At 41.7% G+C, this 26,247-nt stretch overlaps 1 protein-coding gene across 1 annotated transcript; it reads left to right on the top strand.

The window, feature by feature from the left end:
* On the top strand, positions 1-24,259 carry LOC114558232 (trypsin). Its single transcript, XM_028582062.1, has 5 exons — positions 1-67; positions 5,272-5,431; positions 20,593-20,734; positions 22,631-22,897; positions 24,082-24,259. The coding sequence occupies exons 1-5, from the start codon at positions 1-3 to the stop codon at positions 24,241-24,243; spliced, it is 798 nt and encodes a 265-aa protein (XP_028437863.1). The 3' UTR covers positions 24,244-24,259.
* The last annotated feature ends 1,988 nt before the right edge of the window (positions 24,260-26,247 follow it).

Genomic DNA, 26,247 nt, shown 5'->3' with positions numbered 1-26,247 from the left:
ATGACAGCACTTGGACTGAGGAGTGGGTCATGCGGAAAAAAGGCAGTGGTCAGCACTCAGGGGATGCGTGAGCACGGCTGTAGCTATCAGTAGCAGAGAGGGCAACAGAGAGGGCTATTTGCCAGCTGAGGTCAGGAACTCCATAGAGGAATGGTAGTAGTGATGAGACGTGCCTGAGCTCTGTTCCATTTTTAATGACACCTGGCCCTAGAATAGATGCGGAGCAGTAGCGCTGGCTGGACCTGGTCGAATACAAAAGCTTTTACTACTTGTCATCAGTGAAAAACCTCCTTAATCCTTTCTGGAGAAATCAGTGAGGGGAGACGGTAACATTGCAGTGATGAAGAGCTGCAGAGACACTGTTTCTCCTTTCATTTAGGACCAGTTTTATCCATTTTAGGAGCTTCAATTATAAGCTGCAATATGTCAATTATTGGAATTGACATATACATATATAGTTTTTAAGGTAATTCACTTTAAGGTACTTTTACTGAAGTATTGCTTTCAAGTACCCTTTACAAGACTGTACACCGGCCACTTCATTAGGTATACTTGTAAAACCTAATGGGATCCATTACAACAGCTCTGCCTTAAATTCTACCTTTACAAAACAAATTTGCAGAGGTGTTCAACTGGAGTGCATTATATTGAGAGGTGTTTCATATAGTTTGTCCACACTATTTGGATACATGAGAGGGACAGAATATTAGAAACATCTTCCAATATAATGCATTCCGGTACAACACCAGCACCCACTACGACCTCAAACATTAACATAAGGTAGAATTATTACGTCTCTGACAGGGTCAACAAAAAACTGGAAAATTATAATATTCGTAAAAGTAGAATTCATGGCAGAGCTGTTGCATTGGTTAGCATTACATTGTACAGGTGTACCTAATTATGTAGCCGGTGAGTGTATGCTTCGCCTTTTGTGCGACAGTAAACTGGGTGATTATTTAATTGTATCGGACAGCTCTAGTAGGTCAAGGAAGAGGTGAGAAAATGGGCTGTGCTCTGTAAGCTTCAATTATATATTGGTCCAGGACAAGGAGGTGACCATGGAGACGGAAATAAGAACTATAAGAAACCTGAGAGTGCAGGTGCAATGTCCTCCTGTTAAGATTAGACGAGTAGCACGTAGCCTCACTCACACTGCTCTTCCCATTGTCTCACTATGGACCTGCCATCTTTATTTCTTTGTATACTGTTTGAAGTCCTGGCTGTAAACTGTAAGTACGCTTTTTTATCTTGAATTTACTGTTTATTTATGCATGAAAGGGCTTTAAGTGAAGTTAAGCTTCTGGGTTTCAGTGACAGGAATTGGGATGCATACTGACAGTTTCTGGGCTGCATGTGTATCTAATATGTTATTAACATCCCTTCTATCAATGTTTTAAAAGTTGAGACGGACTTTTGACAAGAAAGTGAGCTTCTCACTGCTTTAAATAAATCATAAATCACAGCAGAGTAATAGGAGAAGGGCAGACTTGGCATAGATTGTACTTAAAATAAAAAGGTGAGAACATTTCAGTATTAAAATGTCTAGTCACGCTCACCTATGTAAAGTCCTTTGTAATGTCACTTCTGTGATGAAAAGCTAAACACTGTTAATACACCTGATTGGATAATTTGCTGATCTTGTTTACATTTTAAGGTTTCATTTAAAACTAATAACCGAAAGTTAAAATTCCTGGAACATGTGCATTGTTACTTGGTCCATCAAAGATATCTTTTTGAGATATTTTTTTTGACCACCACTTTTATTCACCAAAAGCATTTGACACCTCAGAAAGAACAGATGAAGGCGAACAACTTATGGCCGACACACACTTTTGTGCCTGGCAATTATATTGCAAAGATAAAACGTGAAAGTAGACTATTAAAAGGGTCTAGCATCTGGGACTGAACAATACCGTTATACAATGGACAATGCTGGAGACTGATACACTTTAACTAACTTTAGCTTGTGATAATATGGAAAAAAAAGTTGATTTATTTTTATGAATGCCAGCTAACTACATTAGCAGTAAGCAGTGAATAGCATATAGTTGACTTGCTACAATGCACAGTTCAGCAGTGTGGGCAGTAACCATCAGTTTTAGCCCACATTACACACAATAGGAGACACTTTGTTCAAGCTTCAGTTTCAAGGTCCTTACATAACACTTTCTAATGCACCTGTATGTATGTCTGCGTGTGTGTTTATATCACACACACACAATCCATGCCATGTGCATTATGCTGTATAGAGTTACTATTTTGCTCTTGACTCACACCACTGCTGCTAATTATAGCCCGGGATCAATATCGAGGACAGTAATGTCTCTCAGTCGCTGTGACGGACAATTGAGTTTTAGGCAGAACGTTTTAAACGTTTACAGTGTATTTACTCTCAGGGCCAGGATTCTAGAAACACTGATGTCATGAGTCCCCCAAGTGCTCTCTCCGTTAGGGTTAGAGCTAGTTTAACCTAGTCTACGGTATATCCACGACGTTTTCACTTCCCGGGATTACTCCTTTGCCGCTGGAAAATCCTTTTCGGCCGAATGTCCATTTCCTTCCCCTTTCTTTGTGTTCTAAACTCCGGTGGATTTATGAGGACTATGGTTAACTGCTCTTCAGATCTCTGCAGGGTAAATCCAGACAGCTATCTAGACTATCTGTCCAATCTGAGTTTTCTGTTGGACAACTGAAACAACATTTGAACATACACATGTTCCACCAAAACAAGTTCCTTCTCGAGGCTATTTTGCAGAGGCAGCGTGGCTCTTTCCGGCGCTTAGCGCCACCCATGACAATTGTGATTGGTTTAAAGAAATGCCAGTAAACCAGAGCATGTTTTTCTCCCATCCTGGAATGCTGTGGACTAGCCAGACCCTCCTTCGCAGCGCAGTGGAGTAAGGTCTGGCAAAGTGAGACTAAGTTCAACCAAACTGACTAACAGTATACAGTATGAATCTTTATTTAGCAGAGGTGGAAGAAGATGTATTGAAATCCTTTACAATCAATCAATCAATCAATTCTTATTTGTCACATGAAATCGTACGAGTTACAGTGAAATATAATCCCATCAGCTCCTCAAACGTGTGCATGATTCACCATAAAGCACAATGTGGCCGTGAGATTGGCACACTATGTTTACTCTGAAGTTTACAATTGAAAACTTGACCGGCCAGCTGGCTAGCTAGCCTAGGCAGAGACGTTTTAGAACGGAGATGCCCCAACTCAGAGTAAGTTCCTGTATCTGTGTCAAGTGGTCTTTACTTCTGCCATGCCTCTTTAGGAGACTAGCGGCAGGTCCTTAGTGTATTGGTTCCAATGGGAGAAGTGAACGTGAACACAGATCATGACCGATTCATTTGCCCGACAGACACCAAAGCAAATATTGGAGCCATTTTTCACAAGTTACATATCTCCAGAATATTCTGACTCTAAAATGGCCTTTTTCCAGACGGACACATCCAGAGAAAATTTAATCTGTTTGAGACATGTTTCTGTCTCAGGACCAAACTCTCACGAGATCTGGCAACACAGATAATGCAGCTAATGTGAACTAATGTTCGCGAACGCCCAAACAAACAAATTTTCGTACAGCTTAATATGTCTTTTAACTGTGTTACTATCTAATGTCAGAAAAAAAAAAAAATTAATAAATTATGCAAATATAACTTTCACCCATTCCAATGTTTCAAACAAGGCCACACCCATTTGGGAGACAGGAAGTTTGTAGGCTACAGTTCCGTGGCGCAGCTTGTAATGCGCTCTTTAGTTCTAGAGAGTTCTTGGACTAGGCCAGCAGAATTGGCAGGAGGTTAGCACAGTCGGCAGGTTGATTTCCTGACTATACAGCCATCACCATCGTCACGCCATCCAAAATCAGCCAAATAAAGCACAACATTGTAAAATAGACAATTGAGCATAAATCAAGCGGAGCTGACGGAGAGGCGACTAGAAAGTTCCCGCGCCTTTTATAATGTCTTCAAACATTACTTAATTAAATGTAGCAATACTGCGATTAAAAAAAGCCCTTTACAAGTAAAAGTCCTGCATTGAAAATTTCACTCAAATAAAAGTACAATCAGCAAAAGTAAAGATACTCAGAATTCAGAAAAATAGCCCTTGTGAATGTTAGATTATGCATGATATTATTGGATTTTTGCATATTAACAGTGGTAAATATTGGATTCTTTAGTCTGCGAGAGTGCATCATATTTTATAAACTCACCCTATGCTTTGTATGTAAAATCTTAATCTGTAACTAAAGCCGCTTTCCCACAGGAGGGATTTTTGCAGTTCCTAGAACATAAAATTCCTAGAACCATTTTTTTCTCGTGTTCCGACTGGACCAATTTGGGGATTTTTAAGTTCCTCTGGCCGTAGTTCCTATAACTCTTTCAGCTCCTACTTAAGGGCAGGGTCTTCTCGCGGTTCCCTTTTCAGCATAGGAACCTAGGTCAACGAGGGTTGGGTTTCCGGTACAGACAGACCAACAACGGAACAATTTTAAAAACATTTCGCCATCTTATTCATTACTAAATTCACTTCTGACAACGTTTTAGGCAAGAAATGAACTGTTTAGATTTTGAATATAGGCAGTCTTGCGCAAATTGATGCCAAATTGACAATTTGCTTCAAAGTTTTCGGAGTTGAGAAGCTCTATGAAGTGAGGCGACAGCCAGCAGGCGCCTGCCGGGGCCGCTAGCTCGTCGCTCGGCCATTCATGCTCAGAGACCCCGCTGTAAGCTGGAGGTCTCTCAGACCGGTCTCGTAAAAAACAGGCTTTTATTTCGCCGATTTTGGGGAAGAGTAGTTAGTAGATCTGTTTAGAAGTGGACTTTTCCTATAACTACGTTCCTGTAACTACTTGGTCAGAAAGCGACTAAATACCGGCAGTATTTCCCTCTGAATTGAAGTGGTGTAAAAGTAAAGTAGCAAAAAAGTAAAAGTACCTCAAACTTGTACCTAAACACAGCAAAGTAAGTAAATGTACTTAAGTTACTTTACACGACTGCAATACTGTGTTTACATCAGATAGATACTGTAATGGTGGTCAGACTCATTCTCACTGTGAATCATTAAACCTTGGAGATAAGATTGTTTTTCATTGATCCAGGAGCCAGGAGCATCTGTGCACTGAAGTCAGCCGTTTCCTTTATGACTTGTATTGTTCTCGCTGATGCTGGAGCTGCAGTAATAACGTTACAACTGTGTTAGCTCTCTCTCCAAATCCAATCTAAGATCATCTTTATATCCCTCTGTGTGTCGCAGGTCAAGAGCTGGCACAGGGACGTATAGTCGGAGGATATGCACCAGTTCCACATTCAATCAAATACATTGTGTCCATACAGACAACCCAGCGTCAGCACTTATGCGGGGGCTCCTTGATAAATAAGCACTGGGTAATCACAGCAGCACACTGTAACATTGGGTGAGCAAATTTTTCTTCTTTTCATTTACTTCTACATAAGCGCAGGATAATAAAGTTGTAAAACAAGCACTGGTCACAGTTACTGTACACCTTTGTGTCCTGATTTAGCTTTTTGTAAAGAAGTTGAACACAACAATAAAAGGCCTTTTAACATATGATGACCTCAACTTGAATTGTAAGTGTGTACATACAGGATTCGGTTAGAAGATCCAGTCATTTGGAGCCATATCATATAGTCAGTTATGCAAGGTATCAAGAGAAAGCACATGAAAGTGATACAAGCATGCCAGTATCAATGGAGCTCTGTGGTATGGGAATCTGAAGCAAGCATATGACAGCCTCAAGTGACAAAACACTTTCATATAAATTACAAACAGTTTGGCTTGTAAGGAAGCAATCATTTTACACAATGTTTGGTGTTTAATTCAGACTCTGGGGTAACATTAAAGGTCCAGTGTGTAACGTTTTTAGTTCTTCATTATCAAAATCTGTGTTCACAAACACAAAAAATCAATTCCAAGTATTCCAATTGGCTTGAAATTTTACATTTACATTAACTGGGGTAGACGCTCCATATTCATGCGCCATCTTGAAATACGTTAGCAGGTAAGGGGCATACAGGATATTCTGCTCCGCCTTTCGCGTTTTCGCTGTCACATGATAAACTCACAGATGCTGCCTATGGGTATCGTCACTTCAAACATGGAGGACTACACATATTCAAAATCCAAATTTCAGGAACAGGAGTCTTATTCTTCGCTAAGAAAAAGGAAAAGAATATTGAAAAGAGCAAGAGACCAGTGTCATCAGAAAAAAAGACTCAACAAACGGACCTGATCGCTGGAAGGAAAGCTGGATAAAGACATGGAGGACATCTTGGCTTTCTGAAGTGTGAAGGCTACTTTGAACTGCGTGGCGTGAGAGAGTTGATTGCCATATAAGATCTCAACGCTAGATGGGCAAAATTTCCACACATTGGACCTTTAACAGTCCTACATCTGCAAACTGACATCAGCCTTTTATTAAATGACATAACTATATTGCCAGTTCCCAAATGTAAGTGTTGCCCACTTCCCTATCAGTTAATAAACAGCTTCTGTCCAACAATGCTTACTGTAGTGCTGAGTCACTGGGATTAATATATATATATATATATATATATATATATATATATATATATATATATATATATATATATATATATATATATATATACACACACACATACACACACACACACATATAGCTCTTTATCCTAGAAATACTTTGCAACAGCAAATATATTTCTATTTAAACGTAATATTGCCATGATGACCTTTTTTAATCAACATAACGAGGTAATGTTAATTGTCTCATGGGTTCTGTATGTCTCACTTCTGTATGTCTGAACTCTGGAGCGGTTTGTTTGTGGTGAGAACGTGATGCGTACTCGAACAGCACCAACTATATGTACTCCGCAAGTCTGAGCTAATGTCTCCTTTAGTCAGGTGTGTTTAGTAATCTGCGATGCAACAGAGCAGCAAACTGTAGCAACTTGCAGTGTTTCTATCACAGAAATAGACTGCAGTCAAGCTTGCCGTCCGACACTCGTATCTCTGTGGTCAAACCAGCTGCTGCTAAAATTGGAGACAGACGCTGGCAGAGCCTCGGTGACCAGAGCAGGGGCCTCATTTATAAAACTGTGCGTAGATTCTATTCTGAAAGATTTTGTGCGCCAAAAAGTCAGAATTTTGATTTTAAGTTACCTTCGTGCACGAGCCTCACGCTCCTCCCAAGGTGGTCCCATATTTCTCCTAATAAGATTCATGTTAAATCAATGAATATAGCAGCCTTGTAAAGAAGCCCTTGATGACTAATCATGAAACAAAAAAAATGGGGAAAAAACACAATTGAGTGATTGTGAGATTGATGTGCTCCTAACAGAGGTAGAACATTGACTATATTCCTATCTTTATTCAAGAGCGCATTCTTTCAATTTGAGAACATTTTTCACTGATATTACGTTCAGATTTTGTAATAATTTTCCTCAAAACCTTGCTCTCACACTCAAATGGTCATGCTCGCGCTGGGATTTGCTCTGCTTGTGCTCAAACTTTGTGCTCGGACTCAGATATGTTGTTCTGTGGACAGATTTCCTGCTCTCAGCTTTGAACCTTCTCCTCGCACTGATTCTGCGCGCTTGCAAATCTGCTGCTCTCGGATCTCTCCTGCGCGCTTGGATTTTTCTGTGTTACAACACTATCAAAATTCCACAACCAATAGAATGCCAGGTGTAGTGTTGACCAATGAAATGATCCCTGCCCCGTTGAGGGTGCGATCGTTTTATGTGAGAACATCCGTTGCGGCCGGCTCCTCTGTAACCATGGGTCTGTAACCCAAGTTTATTTAACCCCGCCGTCCATCGCTTTATTATTAGTATATGTCAATAATGTGCACAGAATGGTCGACGGTCTTTCACCTGCACCCATCAGGAAACGGGAGAAAGCTTTGAAGTGGGACATATCAAGTTACGTAGCTACACAACTATGAGGGTGAGTAACATAAATTAAGTGTAAGCGTGTTAAATGGTCAACAGTTGTCAGTTAAAACCATGAAGAAACTACACAGTTACATGAAGTACCTTCATGTTACAGTATGCTTAAATATACTTTTATATATAAATATATACAATTCTAATCTTACCAGGACAGGTTGGATAACTACTGGACTAACCTAAAGCTTTCTCCTTCTGTCTGCAGTCTTGAGGCAACACCATCATCGGCAGCTGAGTCTGATCACCGCTTTATACTTGTATACAGTATAAAGTCACGTTTGAATAAAGGTTATAATAAAGATACACGTTTTGTTAATGTCTTTTTAGAGCTTGTATACCTAACGAGTTATTAAAACAGTTAGCATCTGAATATAATTATTCAGTTAGAAGTTTCCTGTGTCCAGGTTATAATTTGATGGAAAAATAGACACTGAAAAACTGTTTATATTATATACACACACAAAAACTTAATGACACAGACAAACCAGTTCATTCAATGCATTTATTTTTAGAATGCCAATATCTAATATAGCAAATAATCTATTCAACATCTCTCTTTGGCCTCTGTCTGTTTGTCTATTGCTTCCCCTCTCCTCCTCATCTCTCCCTTCTGGTGATGCTAGGGCAGCCACCGTTTGTTCCTTAGTCCCCTGTTAAAAAGACAGAAAACACAAGAAAGATATTTACCGTTATGAATGCTATAATGGAACGTTATACTTGTTACATGGGAAACTACACATTTTAGCTTTCGTTGAAGTTTGGTGATATTTTGAGCCTTTTTACTGGTACAAATAGAGATATATTTTTACTTTCCCTGTGCCCCGAATAATACTAGCCATCCTGCAACTACAACTGATAAACACACCAATTTCTAAATCTCTGCTAACGTTACACATATACAGTAACGGCTTATAAAAAAAGAGATGAAAATGCTACCGGACATTAAACTTTACGAACTCAAATAGCATAAAAGACAGCAACCCAGCTAGCTAACAGCCTAAATGTTAGCTAGCTTGTTGGTAGGTTCAGTTAGCTTAACGTTAGCTCGGGGTGTATCTACCTAATTATAACAGCAATTTGTAACAGCATTAAAGCGTTAAGCTTTACACTGATTTAACACATTAACTGTGATAACACATGTACTGCAAACACTAAATATACTTACATTTAAATGATACTTGTGCCATCAGCGACGCCGCTCCAACCATGGATGTCCCGCTTAGGTCCGCCATTGTTTTTTTTTTTTAACGAGCCGGCAAAGCCGTGCACATAGGATTGTGGGTGATTTGGGAGTGCGAAAGACAGACAGTACGTCTGTCCAATCATTAGGGTCCGTCCTCTCCTAGATAGGCCCTACCTTTTCCGGTAGAAGTTAATGTCGTTGTGTTTTGCGATTTGTTGAAGTATTTTCATATTTGCCGTTTTGTTTTCCTACTTGTCTGTGTTTTATGATTTGTTGAAGTGTTTTCATATTTGCCGTTTTGTTTTCCTATTTGCCGTTGTGCTTTATGATTTGTTGAAGTGTTTTCATATTTGCCGTTTTGTTTTCCTATTTGCCTTTGTGCTTTATGATTTGTTGAAGTGTTTTCATATTTGCCGTTGTGTTTTATGATTTGCCGTCGTGTTTTCCTATTTGCTGTTGTGTTTTATGATTTGTCGTTTTGTTTTCCTATTTGCCATTGTGCTTTATGATTTATTGAAGTGTTTTCAAATTTGCCGTTGTGTTTTCATATTTGTTGTCATGTTTTCCTATTTGCTTTCGTGATTTGCACTTCAGGGCCACCGTAATAAAGGAATGGTGCGCAGGACCTGGCATACGCCACGTTTTATACATGTGAATATTTCTGTGCATAGTTACTTTAAGTTTTGGCCATACGCCATCTTCTGGTATGAAAACTGCGCAGTCTTTTATACATGAGGCCTGAAAAGGAGGTGTGTGACCTCCCACGATTTAATTGGTTGAGGCGGCAGATATGGACTTGACTCTGGTCAAAGAATCAGGCTCCAGAGGAAATAGGTCTGGTTAACAGAGCTTTATTTGAGTTGCATTGGTAGTTTGAGTTTGTGGTCTGCATGTGGTCACACAACAAGCTCCACATGTACAATACTCACGTTTTCCTCACGAACGCACAAACCAGGAAGAATGAAGAAAAGGAATAAGGAAAAAGTCTACTGCCTCTCTAAACAGACATCAAAGCACAGTGCTGCTGATTCAACCGACATCAGACAGCAGTATCGTCGTCCACCTGCAGGGGGCATGGACAGGCTTTCCAACAAGGCCCCAGGGGCCCATTTCAGGAAGGAGGTTTAACAAACTCTGAGTCTAACCCTGATGTCTGAGTTGATTTACCCTGAGATGGAAAATCGAGTTTTCGGTTCCAGAACAACTGGTATGAGTTGGTTCAATCAACTCAGAGTAGGTTAACCACCACAATAAAAAGGCAGCATGAATGGAGCAAATTATGCTACAATTCCCCATGGCAACAACCACAAACAAAGGGGTCGGCGGAAATACTCATGCGCACATACAGTGAATGTATTTCGTTAAAAAAGCAACACAGTAGCTGCTGCAAAAGAGAGAATTTGTGTGGAAGAAAATTACTGCTAGAGTAAATGTGCATATTCCAATATAGTGTATATCATATTTAATCATAAGTATAATATTACTGGTGAAATGGTATTGAACCTATAATCTATTTCATTTAGGTGCAATACTGCGGGCAAAAAAGTCCTAGGGCTACTAATCCCATTCAAGCTGCAGCACTATCATTAACAATTATAATTCATAATCTTTTATTTCAAATGGTTTACATCATTTACCTGCAATACTGTGGAACTCCTTACTGGTTTGTGGCCAGTGAAAATTACAAAAACGATTAAAACACGTTTCAGAGCGAGTCACACTCTTCTGATGGCGCTTTGCTATACAGTGGCTTTACTAAAATGCTCCACATCATCAATGTTGTAAAGAAAACTGCCGTTTGCAAAAAATTTAATTCGACACAAATAATCTGCTGGGATGTAGAGCATGTCCACGATGGGTGACGTTAGGGATATGAGGACGGATAAGGTTATGTAGAATACATCACTGATAGACTGTGAAGAAAAAACCATACCGCGTCCGGGCCTCAATATCATCTCCCAACGTATGTTTAACACCCTGGGATTGTCGACAAAAGGAAATGCCATGTTTTGAAAAAAAAAAAAGTTTCATAGTCTGAGGGCCCTATCTCGCACTCAACGCAATTGCCTTTGTACACCGACGCATGTATCATTCCTATTTTGCACCCGACGCACAGTGGACTTTTCCCTCCACAGACGCGTGTCGGTAAATTAGGGAATGTATTTGCGCTCCTGGGGGCGGTTCAGCCAAAAGAGGAGGCGTGTTCAGGCGCAAATGTTCCCTGGTGCTATTTTGCAGTTTCAGAAAGCAATTCCGCCACTGACCTGGAAAAACCTGGTTTAAAGTCAGTGGTGCTAGTCTAAAGTCAGTGGCGCGTTATTCAGATGCTAATATATAGTAAATATTACTGAAAATGCGCTTCAGATGTTTGGATGGGTCAGGAGGCGTGATGTTGAACTACGGTGGGATTGGACACTCCGGCGGGATCTGCTCTGGGAGAGACAATGCGCTCCTGGTGGAGCGGGTGGACCGAGATGGAGTGGGGGGAGGAGGAAGGGGCACAACAGGAGCAAGTGGTGCGTTTAGAGGCACACACTCCATGGCTGCAGCAATCCTCTCCAGACTTGAGGAGATGTGCTCGAGAGGCCGCAGCAACATCGCCACCCGGTCAAGACGGGAATTTATTACTTTGCCGCATGTCGGACAGCTCCCGCTGGCGTGCGCCAGGCAAATCCGCCGTTATAATAGCAATCTGCCATGGAACAAGCACGCCTGCTCTTAAAGGGAATGTGAGATGACACTCTGATTGGTTTATTGCACATTACGCCCAAACCACACCTAGCTACTTCAGACCAACCCATTTTAGATTTGCGTCGGGCGCAAGAGTCATTATCTCGCTGGTATAATAGCAACATTGCCGGAGATCCGCCCACAAAGCTACTTGAGTTTCATGTTTGATACTTGCGATCATTAAAATAGGGCCCTTAGTCTTTTTATAGTAACATGGTTAATGTTGTGACCTTATGTGCGCACTGATTTAGTATTACTGTTCGTGGGTTAGGCTGCTATTAATGTATTTAATAATACACACGGAGGCAAGGCTGCAGTACGAGCACGTCTTTACTTGGACAACACTCCCAACCAACAGAGGGCAGTAAACACTTCCCGAGCACACTGTAACAACACTGACAGTGCAACCTATTCGAGCACCGAGTACTCGATCTAATATACCACATCCCTCTTTTCCAAGACTGGAAAGTGGTGCATGAAATCAGCTACCTAAACTTTTAGCCATCAACTCAGGTGTATCAACATTAAACATACCACTTGTCAACATGCATATTCCAATGATCAATAAAGCATGTTTTCCATGAAACAATGGCTTCCACTTAATCACATTCATAAAAACATCTCAAGTTGAACACTTCTTTACCCCCCCCTACTTTAAACTGTAGGTGTGTTACTCTTAGCATCTTCTTTTTTTTTTTTTTTTTTTTTTTTTTTTTTGTTAATAATAATAACAATCCCTCAAGGCACACTTATGGAATAAAACATGAGACGTCCGTGAGATCAGTCTCTGTACCTGGCAGGGCGCCTGACCGCTCTACCAGCTCTGGTGTAGAATGTAGGTCTGCTGTCCTCAATCACAGGGGAAGGATCTTGTGAAGGTGGGTCTTGTAGTGGTTCATCTGTCCCCCGCGTCTGAGAAGTTTGGTCCTCAGAGTCCAAATGTTCATCAAAGCGAGCGTCTCTGAAGAGACTCGGGTGCATCTTCCTCAGATGTCGTCTGTTCCTCCTGAGTATCCTTCCCGCCGGTGTCTGCACGGTGTAGGAGCGTGGTTCATCTCTCTGTCGGATGACAACTGCAGGTTCCCAACCACGCCGTGTCTGCATGTTTACGGTGTCACCTGAGGTCAACGCCGGCAGTGGCTTTGCATGCTGGTCGTAGTGTTGCTTTTGGCGTAACTGCAGGTCCTGTATTCTGTCGTGAATATGATGCGGTGTAGACTGTTTCAGCACGGCACTGGAGCGCGGAAGCGTGCTCCGCAGGATTCTTCCCATCAACATTTGCGCCGGTGACATGTTCAGTCCTGTCACTGGTGTGTTCCTCAATGACAACAACACCAGATGTGGATCAGTGCCGGTCTGCATGGCTTTCTTCAGTGCATGTTTTACAGTCTTTATGGCCCGTTCAGCCATTCCATTTGAAGAGGGAAAACCTGGGCTAGAATGTGTGAGTTTGAAGTCCCATGTAGCTGCAAATGACTTCATTTCATAGCTGGCGAATGGGACATGATCACTCACCAGCTCTCTGGGGATTCCGTACCTGGCAAAAACTGACTTCATTTTCTGAATTACTGTGTAAGCCGTTTTATCAGGTATGTTGAGCACTTCAGGATATTTGGTCAGGTAATCGACTAACAGCAGATAAGACTGACCATTCAGCTCGAAGATGTCAGCTCCGACTTTCATCCATGGCAGGTCTGGAATTTGATGTGGGACAAGCGGCTCTGCCTGGTGTTTGGGCTGTAGCTGCTGGCACTGCACACATTTCTCCACCATTGTCTCTATATCTCGTGCCATGCCAGGCCAGTAGAGGACTTTCCGTGCTTTGGCTTTTGTGCGCTGTACTCCTTGGTGTGCAAGGTGCAGCTTCTCCAAAATCACTCTCCTGAAGCTCTGCGGTATGACGATTTTGTCTCCGACCATTACAATGTCGTTTTGTATGCTGATGTTTTGCCGCATCGGCCAGTAGCTGTGTAGTTTCCTGTCGAGGCTACGTTTCTTCGTAGGCCAACCCTTTGTGTGTTTTTCACACACAGCTTGTAACTCGCCATGCTGCGGTTGCCTCTTTCAGTTGTATGAGTGTTTCCTCACTCAGGGCGTCTGTGGCGTCCAAGGTATACACAACTCTCTCATCACAGGGGTTTTCGTCAACATTTTCACCGTCCCTGCTCGCTGTAGCACGTGAGAGGGCGTCAGCAATGTGCATGTGCTTGCCTGGTGTGTATGTGACGTTGAGATCATACCTCTGCAGTTGTAGCAGCATTCCTTGCAGCCGTGCTGGTGCTTTGCTTAGCGGCTTGCGCACGATGACCTCCAGAGGCTTATGATCAGACTGCACAGTTACTGGTCTACCATAGACATATTGGTGGAATCTCTTGGCGGCAAACACTATGGCGAGCAACTCTTTTTCTATTTGTGCGTACCTTTTCTCAGTGTCTGTGAGCGCTCGTGAGGCATAGCACACTGGGCGACCTTCCTGCAGCAGACAGGCCCCCAGTCCATCTTTTGAGGAGTCCGCTTGTAGCGTTAGGGGCTTCTTGTGATCATAATACCTCAGCACTGGAGCTTGCGTGAGGGTAGATTTCAATGTCTGTAGCGCTGCGCTGTGGTGTGGGCACCATTGCCACGCTACATCCTTCTTAAGCAGCTGTCTGAGGGGCGCCGTGAGTGAGGCTTCATTTGGTATGTATTGCGCTAGGAATTTTGTCATTCCCAGCAGGCGTTGGAGACTTTGTTTGTCTTCTGGGGCTGGCATGTCAACAATCGCTTTAATCTTTGTGTCGTCAGCCCTTTGGCCTGCTGCCGTGATGACATGCCCCATATATCTTACTGTGTCGACTTTGAACTGGATTTTATCTCTGTTAAACTTCACCTTTGCTGCCTTTGCTCTCTCCATCACTTTCTGCAGGATTACATCATGCTCTTGCTCTGATGACGCTGCAATTATCATGTCATCTGCTATGATGTACACACCTGGGATATCGCCCAAGGTTTCACAGTTCTTTTGTTGGAACACCTCGCTGGCAGACTTGATCCCGAATGGGAGTCTGAGGAAGCGGAACCGACCCCACGGCGTGTTGAAGGTGCATAACTTTGACGATGGCTCGTCTAGCTTGATCTGCCAGTATCCATCCTTTTCGTCTAGGATGGAGAAGATGGATTTCCCAGCTAGTCTGCTGCGCACATCTTCAGGAGTAGGGATGGAGTAGTGCTGGCGTTTGACTGCCTGATTCAGATCGCAAGGGTCCAAACACACCCTTAGAGCACCGTTCTTTTTCTTTGTTTGTCACCCATTCTGTTGGCTCATTGACAGGTGTTATCACCTTCCTTTTCTGTAAGTCTTTCAGTGTCACTTTCAGTGAGTCCATGATCGAGAGGGGTATGTTTCTGCAGGCATGAATCACAGGTGTGGCGGTTGGGTCAATGTGTATGTGGTGGACTCCAGGAAACTCACCCAGTCCTGTGAAAACATCTGCGTACCTTTCTATCAGCTCCTCTTGGGTGGATGGTGGTTTAGCTGGCTGCGGCAACTTTACTGTGAGTGCCTCGACCCTTTTCACCAGCTGCAGCTCCTCACATGCGTCTCCGCCCAGAATTGGCTTGTCTGCCTGGCTAGTCACATGGAAGTCTAGCACTGCTTCACTTCTGGTTGTCTGGCAATTTAGAGACACAACACAATCTGCGGGCACACGGGCACCACCGAAGGCAATCAACACAGTCTGTGTGAGCCTCATCTGCATGGGACCTGGTAGCTGCCGATACATGGACATGGGAAGCACGTTTGCATCTGCGCCTGTGTCGAGCTTGAAATTAATCGCTACGCCTCTGATTATGGCTGTTTCATGCCACACAGTGCCTTTTGGTTGGCGTGCTGTTTCTTTGTCGTCATAATGAACCATGCCAATGTATAAAGAGTCCACTTCACTCTCTATATTATTTACAGCTTTTGTCTTATATCTGCTGCTGCTTTTTTCAGTGCCTGCTCTACATACCTTTGAGAAGTGGTTGTTTTTTCCACATTTGTGACACACTGCTCCATAAGCTGGGCACTGGCGAGGCTCATGCTTGTTTCCACATTTATGGCAGACAATTGTTACTTGCTTTTTGATGCTTGTTTTACATTTGTTCCAGCTACCCGTTCGTGTTTGCCCTGTCGCTTTCCTGAATGCGTCCACTGAGGTGTCGTGAGCGACAGGAGTCTGCATTGCCTGTAATTGTGTTTTTGCAAGCTCTGCAGATCTACAAATGTCTATGGCCTTGCGCAGAGTGAGCTCATTATCACGTAGCAGTCTCTCTTTTAGACGAGTGTCATTTATGCTGAAGACTAATTTATCCCTAATCATGTCATCTTCATTTCGACCAAACTCACAATCTTTGCTCTTCTGGCGCAGCTCCGTGATGAATCTGTCCACCGCTATTCCTGTTGACATTGTGTGCGACCAAAATTGGTGACGCTCGAAAACAACGTTCTTTTGTGGACTGCAGTAATCCTTGAATGCTGTAAGAACTTCCTCCATCGTCGCGTTGTCCCCGGCTGCGGTAACTGTGAGTGTATTGTACACTTCTAGTGCCTCTTCGCCAACAGTATGAAGGAGAATGGCCACTTTGACCGTCTCTTCTGAGGTCAACGCACCTGACGCGACCATATATAGTCGAAACCGTTGCTCCCATCTGCGCCAGTTCTCAGCTATGTTGCCGGTGAGTATCAGCGGTGACGGTGGTTTGAATTGCTCCATGTTCGCGCCGTCTGTTAGCTGTCGGCTAATCTTCTGTTAGCTTGCTAACCTTCAATAAGCTTGCTCACAGTACTGTCCTCGGCTTGCTCCGTAACACCATCTTCTGACACCATGTTGTGACCTTATGTGCGCACTGATTTAGTATTACTGTTCGTGGGTTAGGCTGCTATTAATGTATTTAATAATACACACGGAGGCAAGGCTGCAGTACGAGCACGTCTTTACTTGGACAACACTCCCAACCAACAGAGGGCAGTAAACACTTCCCGAGCACACTGTAACAACACTGACAGTGCAACCTATTCGAGCACCGAGTACTCGATCTAATATACCACAGTTAATAAACCAACCCTTTTTTATTCATGCAGATATAGTAACAAACTGTGCTAAAATGTGCCTGATACAGACACCCTCAGAGACCGACTAGATCATGCACAATCCAGCCACGGCACCTCCGATTAATATTTAGATAATTTCATAACAGTTTAATGTAGCTGCTTACCGTTTTTTTCTGCTACAAGCTAAGAAGCTAGGCATCGCGAACGTGTCTTTGGTGTCTTTGTAGCCTTTACAGAAGGTTTATATATATATTATATATCCAGCCTGGAAGTTGTGCCTCTTTACGGAGTTGTTCAGCAATAAATCCACACTCTTACATCCAAGATTTATCCACTTGATGTCCGTAATTCATCTCGTTTTCGGTCATTTCTGGCGCTAGCTTCTAGCCGACTTTACTGGCTAATAGTAGTGATGTTACCCGTGAACCCCCTGCTTCGAGGCATGTATCGAAAACATGAACCAATTTGGAATGAAGCTTTGTATCGGAGCTTGATTCGTTTTGGGATAATCACGTGACCAGTGACGTCCGAAGCTTTGTTTCACACACACCCACGTCACTGCTTCGAAGTTGAATTTAAAAGCTGCGCGAGCAGCGCGACACGGGGCTGGGGTTGTTGCCATTATGTCTATGGTTGTTGCAGTAGGAGAGTCAACAGAGTCAGGAGAGTTAGTGAATAGAGAGATTATTATAGCGAGTAGAAAGTGTTTAGCCAGTATACAGAAAGTTCATAGCGAGTAGCCTAGTTTATAGTGAGTAGAGAGTTTATAAAAGAGAGTTTAGAGCGCCTTCTGCACTGCCTACCTCACCTATTTGGCTGAGGAGACAATGTTGCTCTAGGCTACGTAGCCTACTCAATATAATCACAGAAATGTGTGTGCAATGAGTTCTTCATTCATTTCCCTCCCAAATTGATGTATTTGTTTACAAACACAAGACAGTTCACAACCAAAATCCTATAGGTCGATTATTTTTTTGGCGGAGACAGCAATTACATTTATATTTATGCAAGGTAACACATAGGCTTATATTTATGTCATTATTTATTTATCAATGAATTCATACTCAAAATGTATTAATCTTCAACTCTAAAGTAGAGTTTAGATTCTGTGCCCGAGCCCGAGCCCCCCCCCGACTATCGGGCCGGGCAGTTATTTTCCGCCACTATCCTGGGAGGAGCCGGGCCGGGCCCTTGATCAAGCATTTGTGTTTTTTACTATAGCCTAATTGGGTGGGGAGAAAGCTATGTTATGATCAGAAATAGGAGAATTACCTTTGAGAAAGTTTGGAGGAAAGTCGGAGGTAGGCCTATGGAACCATTTTAAACAAGTCGTGGGCAGTGACAACGTAGGCATGTGTCGGCTTTGTTGAGTGCATTAAGTGCGGCACGCTGTCGCCTATAAAAGCAAAAAAACGGGGACGATAACCCATGAAGCAGGCTCGCCGTGGCAGGAAAGATAGTCAGCCTTCAACATCCTTTTTTGTTACTTCTCCAAGCGTGATGAGAGGCAAGCCCTCACAGAGAAATACATTTTTTTTTTTTACGTTTATTTATTCAGATCCATTTACGATTCGTTCCATTCTGAATAAACAAACAGCGCAGTTTACATGCTTCGCTCTTATTGCATTATTCATTAAAGTCATTTTAAACAGATTTCTGCCGTTCAAACAACTCTGAATTGTATGAGAACGAACGTCAGTTATAACGGCCCACGTATTAAAAAAGTGTCGGGGCTCGGGTTTACTCTAAAGACATTCAGGGCTAATAATTGTGAAACAGTTTGTGACACAATGCTATCCTTAACTTCACTACCAGATGTCTTCATAGAGTTCTGAAGCTTCGAGTAGTGAACCTTTTTCGATACAATTGGATTGAAAGCTTCACTGCTTCAGAAAGCTTCAGTTCGCCATCACTAGCTAATAGCTACGAAGCTAATGATTACAGGGATGTCTTTATTGTCTTCGTAGCCTTCACGGAAGGTTTTCTATCCAGCCTGGAACGCGTGCGTCTTTTCGGAGTTGTTCAGCAATAAATCCAAACGCTTACATCCAAGATTTATCCACTCGATGTCCATAATTTATCACTTTTTCGGTCATTTCTTCAGCTGGGTCTCTGTTACAGGGGACCGTGTAATATAAATCTCCCATGATGCTTTGCAAGTGTGTTTACGTTTTTCATCAATGGACGTCCGTCACAGAAAGTGGAAAGGCGAGTTCACTGACCGTAGGAAATCCGAAAATCAAGCGAGAACAAACAGTAAAGTGAGAAAGAGAGATAATGGCGTCACTGTTTAGATATTTGGGATACATTTGGGCCTTTTTTTGAAGAAATGTAAATAGTTTGTCATTTATATGAGTTATAACGTTCATTATGTTTATTTTTGCACTGGATGACTCCAAATATATAGGAGAACTGTTATAGACTACACAAATTCTTGTGTACCATTTCTCTGTGTGTGATATCAATACATTTGACATTATTATTTTGATTATTGGCAAAAGCGTCTGGACTTTTTTTGAAAAAATGTATATATTTTGTCAACTTTATAAGTTATAATGTTTATTTCTTCACAGTTTGACACCCAAGACATATGGGAACTGATTTAGACAGGAGATTGGCTTAGCTTTTATTGTTCTGTGTGTGATATCAATAAATATCTGTGAGATTCATTTTCCGTTTTATTTATTTATTTGTTTTTAAGGTCATACTACCTTTTTTTTTTTTTACATTCAATTGACCTCACTACAGCACAAATATTCTAATAGCCCAGTTTTTCCTGAAAAAAATGATGTACATTGATTGACTGTGGACAACAGGGTTGATGTTTTACAAGCTTTTTTAGAAAATAAAACCAGACGGAAAAGTAATTGTAAAAATGGCCTTAGGTTCCTGAGCGTTAATGAATGAGGAAATGAAAGAGGGCTGTGTCAGCAGGCTGGGCTTGTGTCAGAGGGAGGAGACAGAGAAACTCTAGGTTTCTTGAAGAAAACCTGCTCTCGACCAGGTTAGGTTCACAGACTCAGAGTCAGTTGCTATGGTAACTGAGGTTAAGTTACCTCTCTTTCGGAAACAGAAAACCCAGAGTTTCCCTCATCTCTCATGGTTAACAAACTCAGAGTTTTCACTAAACCTGTTTTCTGAAACGGGCCCTAGAAATCACCAAAAACTGGAACACCGAGACAAAGGGGGTAGACATACAATGATGATCTGACAACAGACAAAGACAACACAGAGACTAAATACACAAGGTAACAAGGGTGAAACAAGGGACGGGTGACACGAGGGCTCAGCAACAGGTGAAACACATCAGTGTGGTGCAGACAATCACAAAGGAAGGAAAACACAAGGCAGGAAGTAAAACAAGACATGACATGGGAGAAAACAGACATGTGAAGCAAGCAATACAACATTCTGTTGAAAAAGGCGCTGTATTTTTAGCTAATAGCATAGTTACAAACGTCAGTGTGATTTTTGAAGGTCTCTTTACGAGAGATAATAGGTTGCTGGCTGTAGTGTCATATGTAACGGACAGACAGATCCCAAAATATTGAACTATACCTTTAATATCAACAAGAACCATTTAAGCCAACATACTATATTTGCATTACAACATGGTGACTTTGATTGGCTTTTTATCTCTGCAGGGTAGATAAAATGATGATTGTAGCAGGAGACTACTCTCTGACCATCTATGAGGGAACAGAGCAAGAAATCCTGCCCCAATTGTTGGTTCCCCACCCGCAGTACAACCGCACCACCACCAACAATGATATTATGCTCATTAAGGTACAGTATGCAAACTACTGGTCTATTTTTCAACTGTGTTACTCCATCAGCCACTCTCAGGCTACATCTACACCATTATGTTTTCATTTTTAAGCGGCATTTTTACACAAAAACAACCTCCGTCAGGGGAACATTTGTGCAACATGTCTGGGACTGTGACAAAATTGGAACATTCTGGAGGGAGGAGGGGATCAGCGGAACTATGTTCATCTTGTCTGTGAACATTCTGTCGCGGTTCATGTCGGGAAAGCGAGGCTTGGACCCAGATGCAGTGGAGACGAGAGCAGAGTAGCGTTCAAAGATTTAATAAGAAAAAAGGTATAACAAAAGGTGTCCTTAAGACACAAGCAAAATCTGCTTCCAAAAAATACAGAGAGGTACAAAAAGCCCAGAAACATGGAAACTAACTAGAACACCGACAACATACCTTACAAGACGCAACAGAGCCCGACATAATGAAAACAATGATCCAACAAAACACCAAGAAAACACAGAGACTAAATACACAGGTTAAAAGGACTAACAAGGGACAGGTGACACAACAGGTGGAACAAATCAGGGCGGGGCAGACAATCAAACAGGCGGGAAAACACAAGACAGGAAGTAAAACGAGACAAGACTAACGGAGAAAAACAGAGACTTCAAAATAAACAGGAAACACTAACAACAGAAACTCACAATCGTGACACATTCCACTTGACCCTAAGATGATTTTGCTGCACCTGTATCCAACAGGTCTGACTCTGAAACCCCACAAATATAAATGTATTGATTTTTCTGTACTACAGGCAAAAAGGACTATAGCTTTCATATGGAAGAAAATGGAGGCACCTACAATTGGTGCTTGGATATGGTGCAATGTATGTCCATGGAGAGACTGACATATATATTTAGAGGCAAATTGGGGGTGTATGAGAAAATCTGGAGGCCATTTGTAATTGTAATGTAATTTTATTTAAACAGGGACAATGCACAATTAAACATTAACATTGTATAAGAACAAGGAGAGATGCATTCTCTCATTACCAGTTTGTAAAAGAAGAAGACATAGGGAAGCTGCTACTGTCATATAATTTGCTTTTTGTTTTTTGATTGTTGTAGTAAGGCAGAGGTTGAGAGAGAGGTTTTTTTGTGGGTTGGGAAATTGTAATTGCAATGAAAACTTAATAAAAACATTGTTAAAAAAAAGAAGGAAAAAACATATCTATGTCCACACAAGAGTTTTATTTCCGTCTAACGCATATCACATGACTATTCGCATACACTGGGCATGCGCGTGCCAGTGTAAACAGAAAGCAAATTGTCTGACATTACTCTGCGGTTCAAAATCTGGCTGGCGTGCATCGTGGTTTCTAAAGCTCTCCGTTTATGCACTTATGCCTGTCTAGACTACAAAGAATCCCCAGAGTTTTCAAACCAAATCGAGGACAGCAGTGTTTCTAAATTTCTCCGTTTTAGGGGCTCTTAAATCGTGAGGCGTATAACCAGGCTGTTCTCATGAACCGTTTGTACATAAAGCTACAAAAAAAGTAATACACTGTAATTTGTATGTATTCCACAGATGTTAACTTAATGTTGACTTAACAAGTTGTTTTAGTGCATAAACTTAACTGGCGTCGCAGCATGATGCTAACTTTTTGTCGGCTAAACTTCACTGTAATGTCCGCTGATACGACTGACAGCTCAAAGAGTTCTGTAGCCGGCGTCATGTGACCAGTAGGCAGTCACCTAAATTCGTAGGATATTATACGAATCGGTGTGCATGAATTATGTATGATATCGTGGAAACCTGTTCATGAGAATGCGTTGCGTAAACGTAAACTAAAATGTAGTGGTGTAAATGTAGCCTCAGTGGGTCTGTTTGCTGATCACACTGTCTGTCCCCCATCTCTCCAGCTAAAGGCCCCGGTGTATCTGAACAGCTACGTCTCCATTGCTCTGCTGCCCCGACAGGGGGCCTCTGTGGCGGAGGGCAGAGTGTGTCGAGTGTCAGGCTGGGGATACACCAGCCCCAGTGGAGGCCAGATCCCCTCCACCCTCCGCACCATTACGCTGCCCATCGTCTCCACAGAAAAATGCAACAGCAGTGAGTCCTTTAACGGCAACATCACAGAAAACATGCTCTGCGCTGGTTTCAGTACTGGTGGAAAGGATGCCTGTCAGGTAAGAGGACCTCAGCCGTTTTACTCAGTGTGTGGATACGTTACCTTTTGGAGATTGCAGAGTTACTTCCTCAACCAGCTGCAACGTAAGATGCTGCTTTACATTAACACATCACTAATAACAATCCAAATATGTAATAAACGTAACATTAGCTAAGGTACAGTTGAAAGAGATGCTTTTTTTTAAATAAATGGATAAAACATAACATTGACAACAAAAAGTGTTCTCCATAATGAGTAGTTTTACTTTTATTACCTTAAGATTTCACTACTAATATTGTACTTTACTTTTACTTTTAAATGCACAACTTTTACTCGTATGTTCACGTTGAGGTATTGCTACTTTTACCTAAGTAAATGATGCGAATACTTATTTTACCACTGGTCTCAAATATGTAGTGTCCTTTTAAAAAAAAAAAAACTATGTAATTTCCTAAAACAGCTTTTACAAACCTTACAGGAGTAAATGGTGCATTTGTTGGGGCTATTTTCAGGTGTACAGGCTACACAATTCCGAATTGGTTATCTTTCCAAAGAGCTGTTGACAACTAGAAAAATCTGGAATATCACCAGACCTATCCTTTAAAGGCATGTTTGGTAACTATTTCCAATATACACTTTATATATTGTCTTTACACCCTGACAGCAATAAATAACTTATGGGCTCCGATAAAAAAGAAGCAAGAAAGATCTGTTCTCTGTAGCTGCTGTGATCCTGTAAAAATGCCCACCAATCAATGCCTTGGTGTCCGCTTGGAAAGAACCAATGAAATGCCTCCTCTCCGCGCTGCGCGTACTCCCCCGTACCAGCCTGAGCTCAGTGCGCGTCGTCACCACCGGAGTTACTGCAAGTTAACTGAAGAATGGAGGAGAAAACTCTGCCACTGCCGCAGTGGAATGAGATATGAAGTAGTTTTGGTTAAGGAAAATGTCGTTACTTTCCCCGCTCTGCTCTGAGGCAGCAACACAGCGGTGCTCGTGCACGTCTGTGTGTGGGCGGAGCCCCGGGGGCAGGGGGAGGGGTTAGACGGAGCCCCAAAGGAGATGCTACTTTCAAATCTTGCTAGCTTCTCAACATTACCAACCCTGCCTTTAAGTTTCTTGTTCATTAAAACTTGACTCCACTAGGAGGCCTGAAAGAATATGTTGATATACCTGATGTTTCCTTCTTTCCTGCCGTTTCAGGGGGACTCTGGGGGCCCACTAGTATGTGAGGGCCGGGTCTATGGTTTGGTGTCCTGGGGGAGAGGATGTGCTGATGCACAGTTTCCTGGAGTCTACACCGCTGTGTCCAAGTTCCGCAGGTGGATAGACAACACCATATTTAGCTACTACCGAAAGTGTTAACAAGGATTAAACCCCAATGTTACGCCAGATTAAAAAAAACACTCAGTGGAGACTTAAATTTCTTAATTTCAATTATTTGATTTAATATGTTCTTTTTACCATTTGTGCACATTTAATTATATGTCATGTGTGTGTTAAAATAATAGTTTGGGAATTAAGCTTACAATATTTGCTTTTTAGCCTAGAGAACAGAAGATTGATACCACTTTCATAAGTGGTAACAATCTTTTCATCTCAAGTGCATTTTTGAAAATGTTTGAATGAAAAGGTTTTCAAGCTTGTATATTTATCATGTCTGTTGTTAAACTGTTTAAAGCATTCCAAAAGCAAAACAAGCAACCAACACCCCTCTGGTAAAAAAAAAAGGACATATTGACCACATTTCCACAACATCAAGAACAAGGTGCCATATCACTGCTTCATTTTCTCAGTGCTCATGAAGAACTAATTGAGATGCTATAAGCAAGTGCATGCATCATTTAACTGGTTCTAACCTGTGCTACAACATCAAAGATTACATAAGCAATGTTTGTTCACAGGCGATCGACACAATAACAGCAACAGCTGTACAATATAATGCAATCCAGTACACATTTGTGAAGCTTGCAATGTTTACTTTTGTAAGACTGGAACTGAAATGATTTGGAAAAAAACAACTATTCTGATAATCAATTAATCTAAGCAAGCATTGGATGGTTACTGCTTCTCAAATATGAGACGGCTGATTTACCTTGTCTTACATAATGTTACTGTTGGTCCAACAAAAAAGCAATTTTAAGATGTTTTGTTGGGCTCGAGGAAATTGTGGTGGGCATTGTTCACTATTTTCTGACGTACAAATTAATGAATTAGGGAAATAATCATTGATTCACTGATAATGAAAATGATTGTTTGCTGCAGGAAATTGTTGAATAAAGCTGGGGTAGGCAGTTTTCTGACATATGCAGCCGCTTCATTCAGTAACCTGTACGAGTATGAGCCATTTATTTCAATCACCTCAATCATGATTGTGATCCTGATGCAGTTATACAGTATAGCGGCAATTCTGTGAGAATTATCATCTTGTTTTCTTTGCAAACTTGTGTACCTGTTTAGCTCTTTGAGATGACATACGACATATGAACTTGAATTAGCCACGGTTGTGAGAATTTGGCTGCGGTTAGCAGAAGGCTGTGCAATTAGTGACATTTTCTCTTCATCTCTGAATTGCTTTGCCGATATTGACACACTTTTATTGCGTTTATTGTCAGACTTTCTTTTTGATGTAGGCAGTGTAAGCAGTTATTGCCAATGATGGAATAACAACTTTTCCTGCAGGATCTTCCACCATTGAATCAGGCTTCACCATCTGCATTTGTAGAACAGCCAATAGAGATGCTCTCTCTGAAATGACCTGTGATTGGCCAAAGTCTGCTGTCCCGGCCTAGATTTTCTGAAAGACTGAAAACAGAGCCAAGAGGAGGTACAAAAGTCTAGTTTTCTCTCAGACCCCTTAAATTACAACAAGCTGAAATGTTATTATGAAATCACTGCTCAATGACACAAAAAGAAAAAAACTGCCTACCCCAGCTTTAAACTATAGGCTTATTTTTCACACCCACATTGTTTGTGGGTTTGTTGTACTGAATTGCCACACCAAACATCAAATGGTAGAATAAATGCTTTTGATCAACTCTATAAATATTGAATAAAGGGACAAATAATGCACAAATCGATTGATTTATTCCTTACAGTCACATTTTATCAATATAACACCAAGAATTGTTGTCAATCTGAATGTGTGTGTGTGTGTATGTTGGTGTGCTGCTGCATAAGTCGATGATTACTGCCAATTTCATGTGGTTTATTTATGAAGTAGTGGTGTTATAAACCTGGCACTATGCATAACGCACTTTTAAGTGTGAGAGTTGAGCAAATGCTTGGAAGTAGGGAAGAGAGATTGAAATTGTGTTGGATAAAACGATGACATGAACTGTATTGTTTTCTTGTTTTATACACTTTAAT

The sequence above is a fragment of the Perca flavescens genome, chromosome 7 (genome assembly GCF_004354835.1).
Source record: "Perca flavescens isolate YP-PL-M2 chromosome 7, PFLA_1.0, whole genome shotgun sequence".
NCBI lineage: Eukaryota > Metazoa > Chordata > Actinopteri > Perciformes > Percidae > Perca > Perca flavescens.
This window is presented reverse-complemented; position numbering and strand designations above follow the sequence as displayed.

Excerpts from the sequence above, each read along its gene's own strand:
- LOC114558232 (XM_028582062.1), top strand. The coding sequence starts at position 1 with ATGACAGCACTTGGACTGAGGAGTGGGTCATGCGGAAAAAAGGCAGTG. Across the intron at positions 5,432-20,592 it reads GCAGCACACTGTAACATTGG|GGTAGATAAAATGATGATTG; the intron begins GTGAGCAAATTT and ends TTATCTCTGCAG. Across the intron at positions 22,898-24,081 it reads GTGGAAAGGATGCCTGTCAG|GGGGACTCTGGGGGCCCACT; the intron begins GTAAGAGGACCT and ends CTGCCGTTTCAG.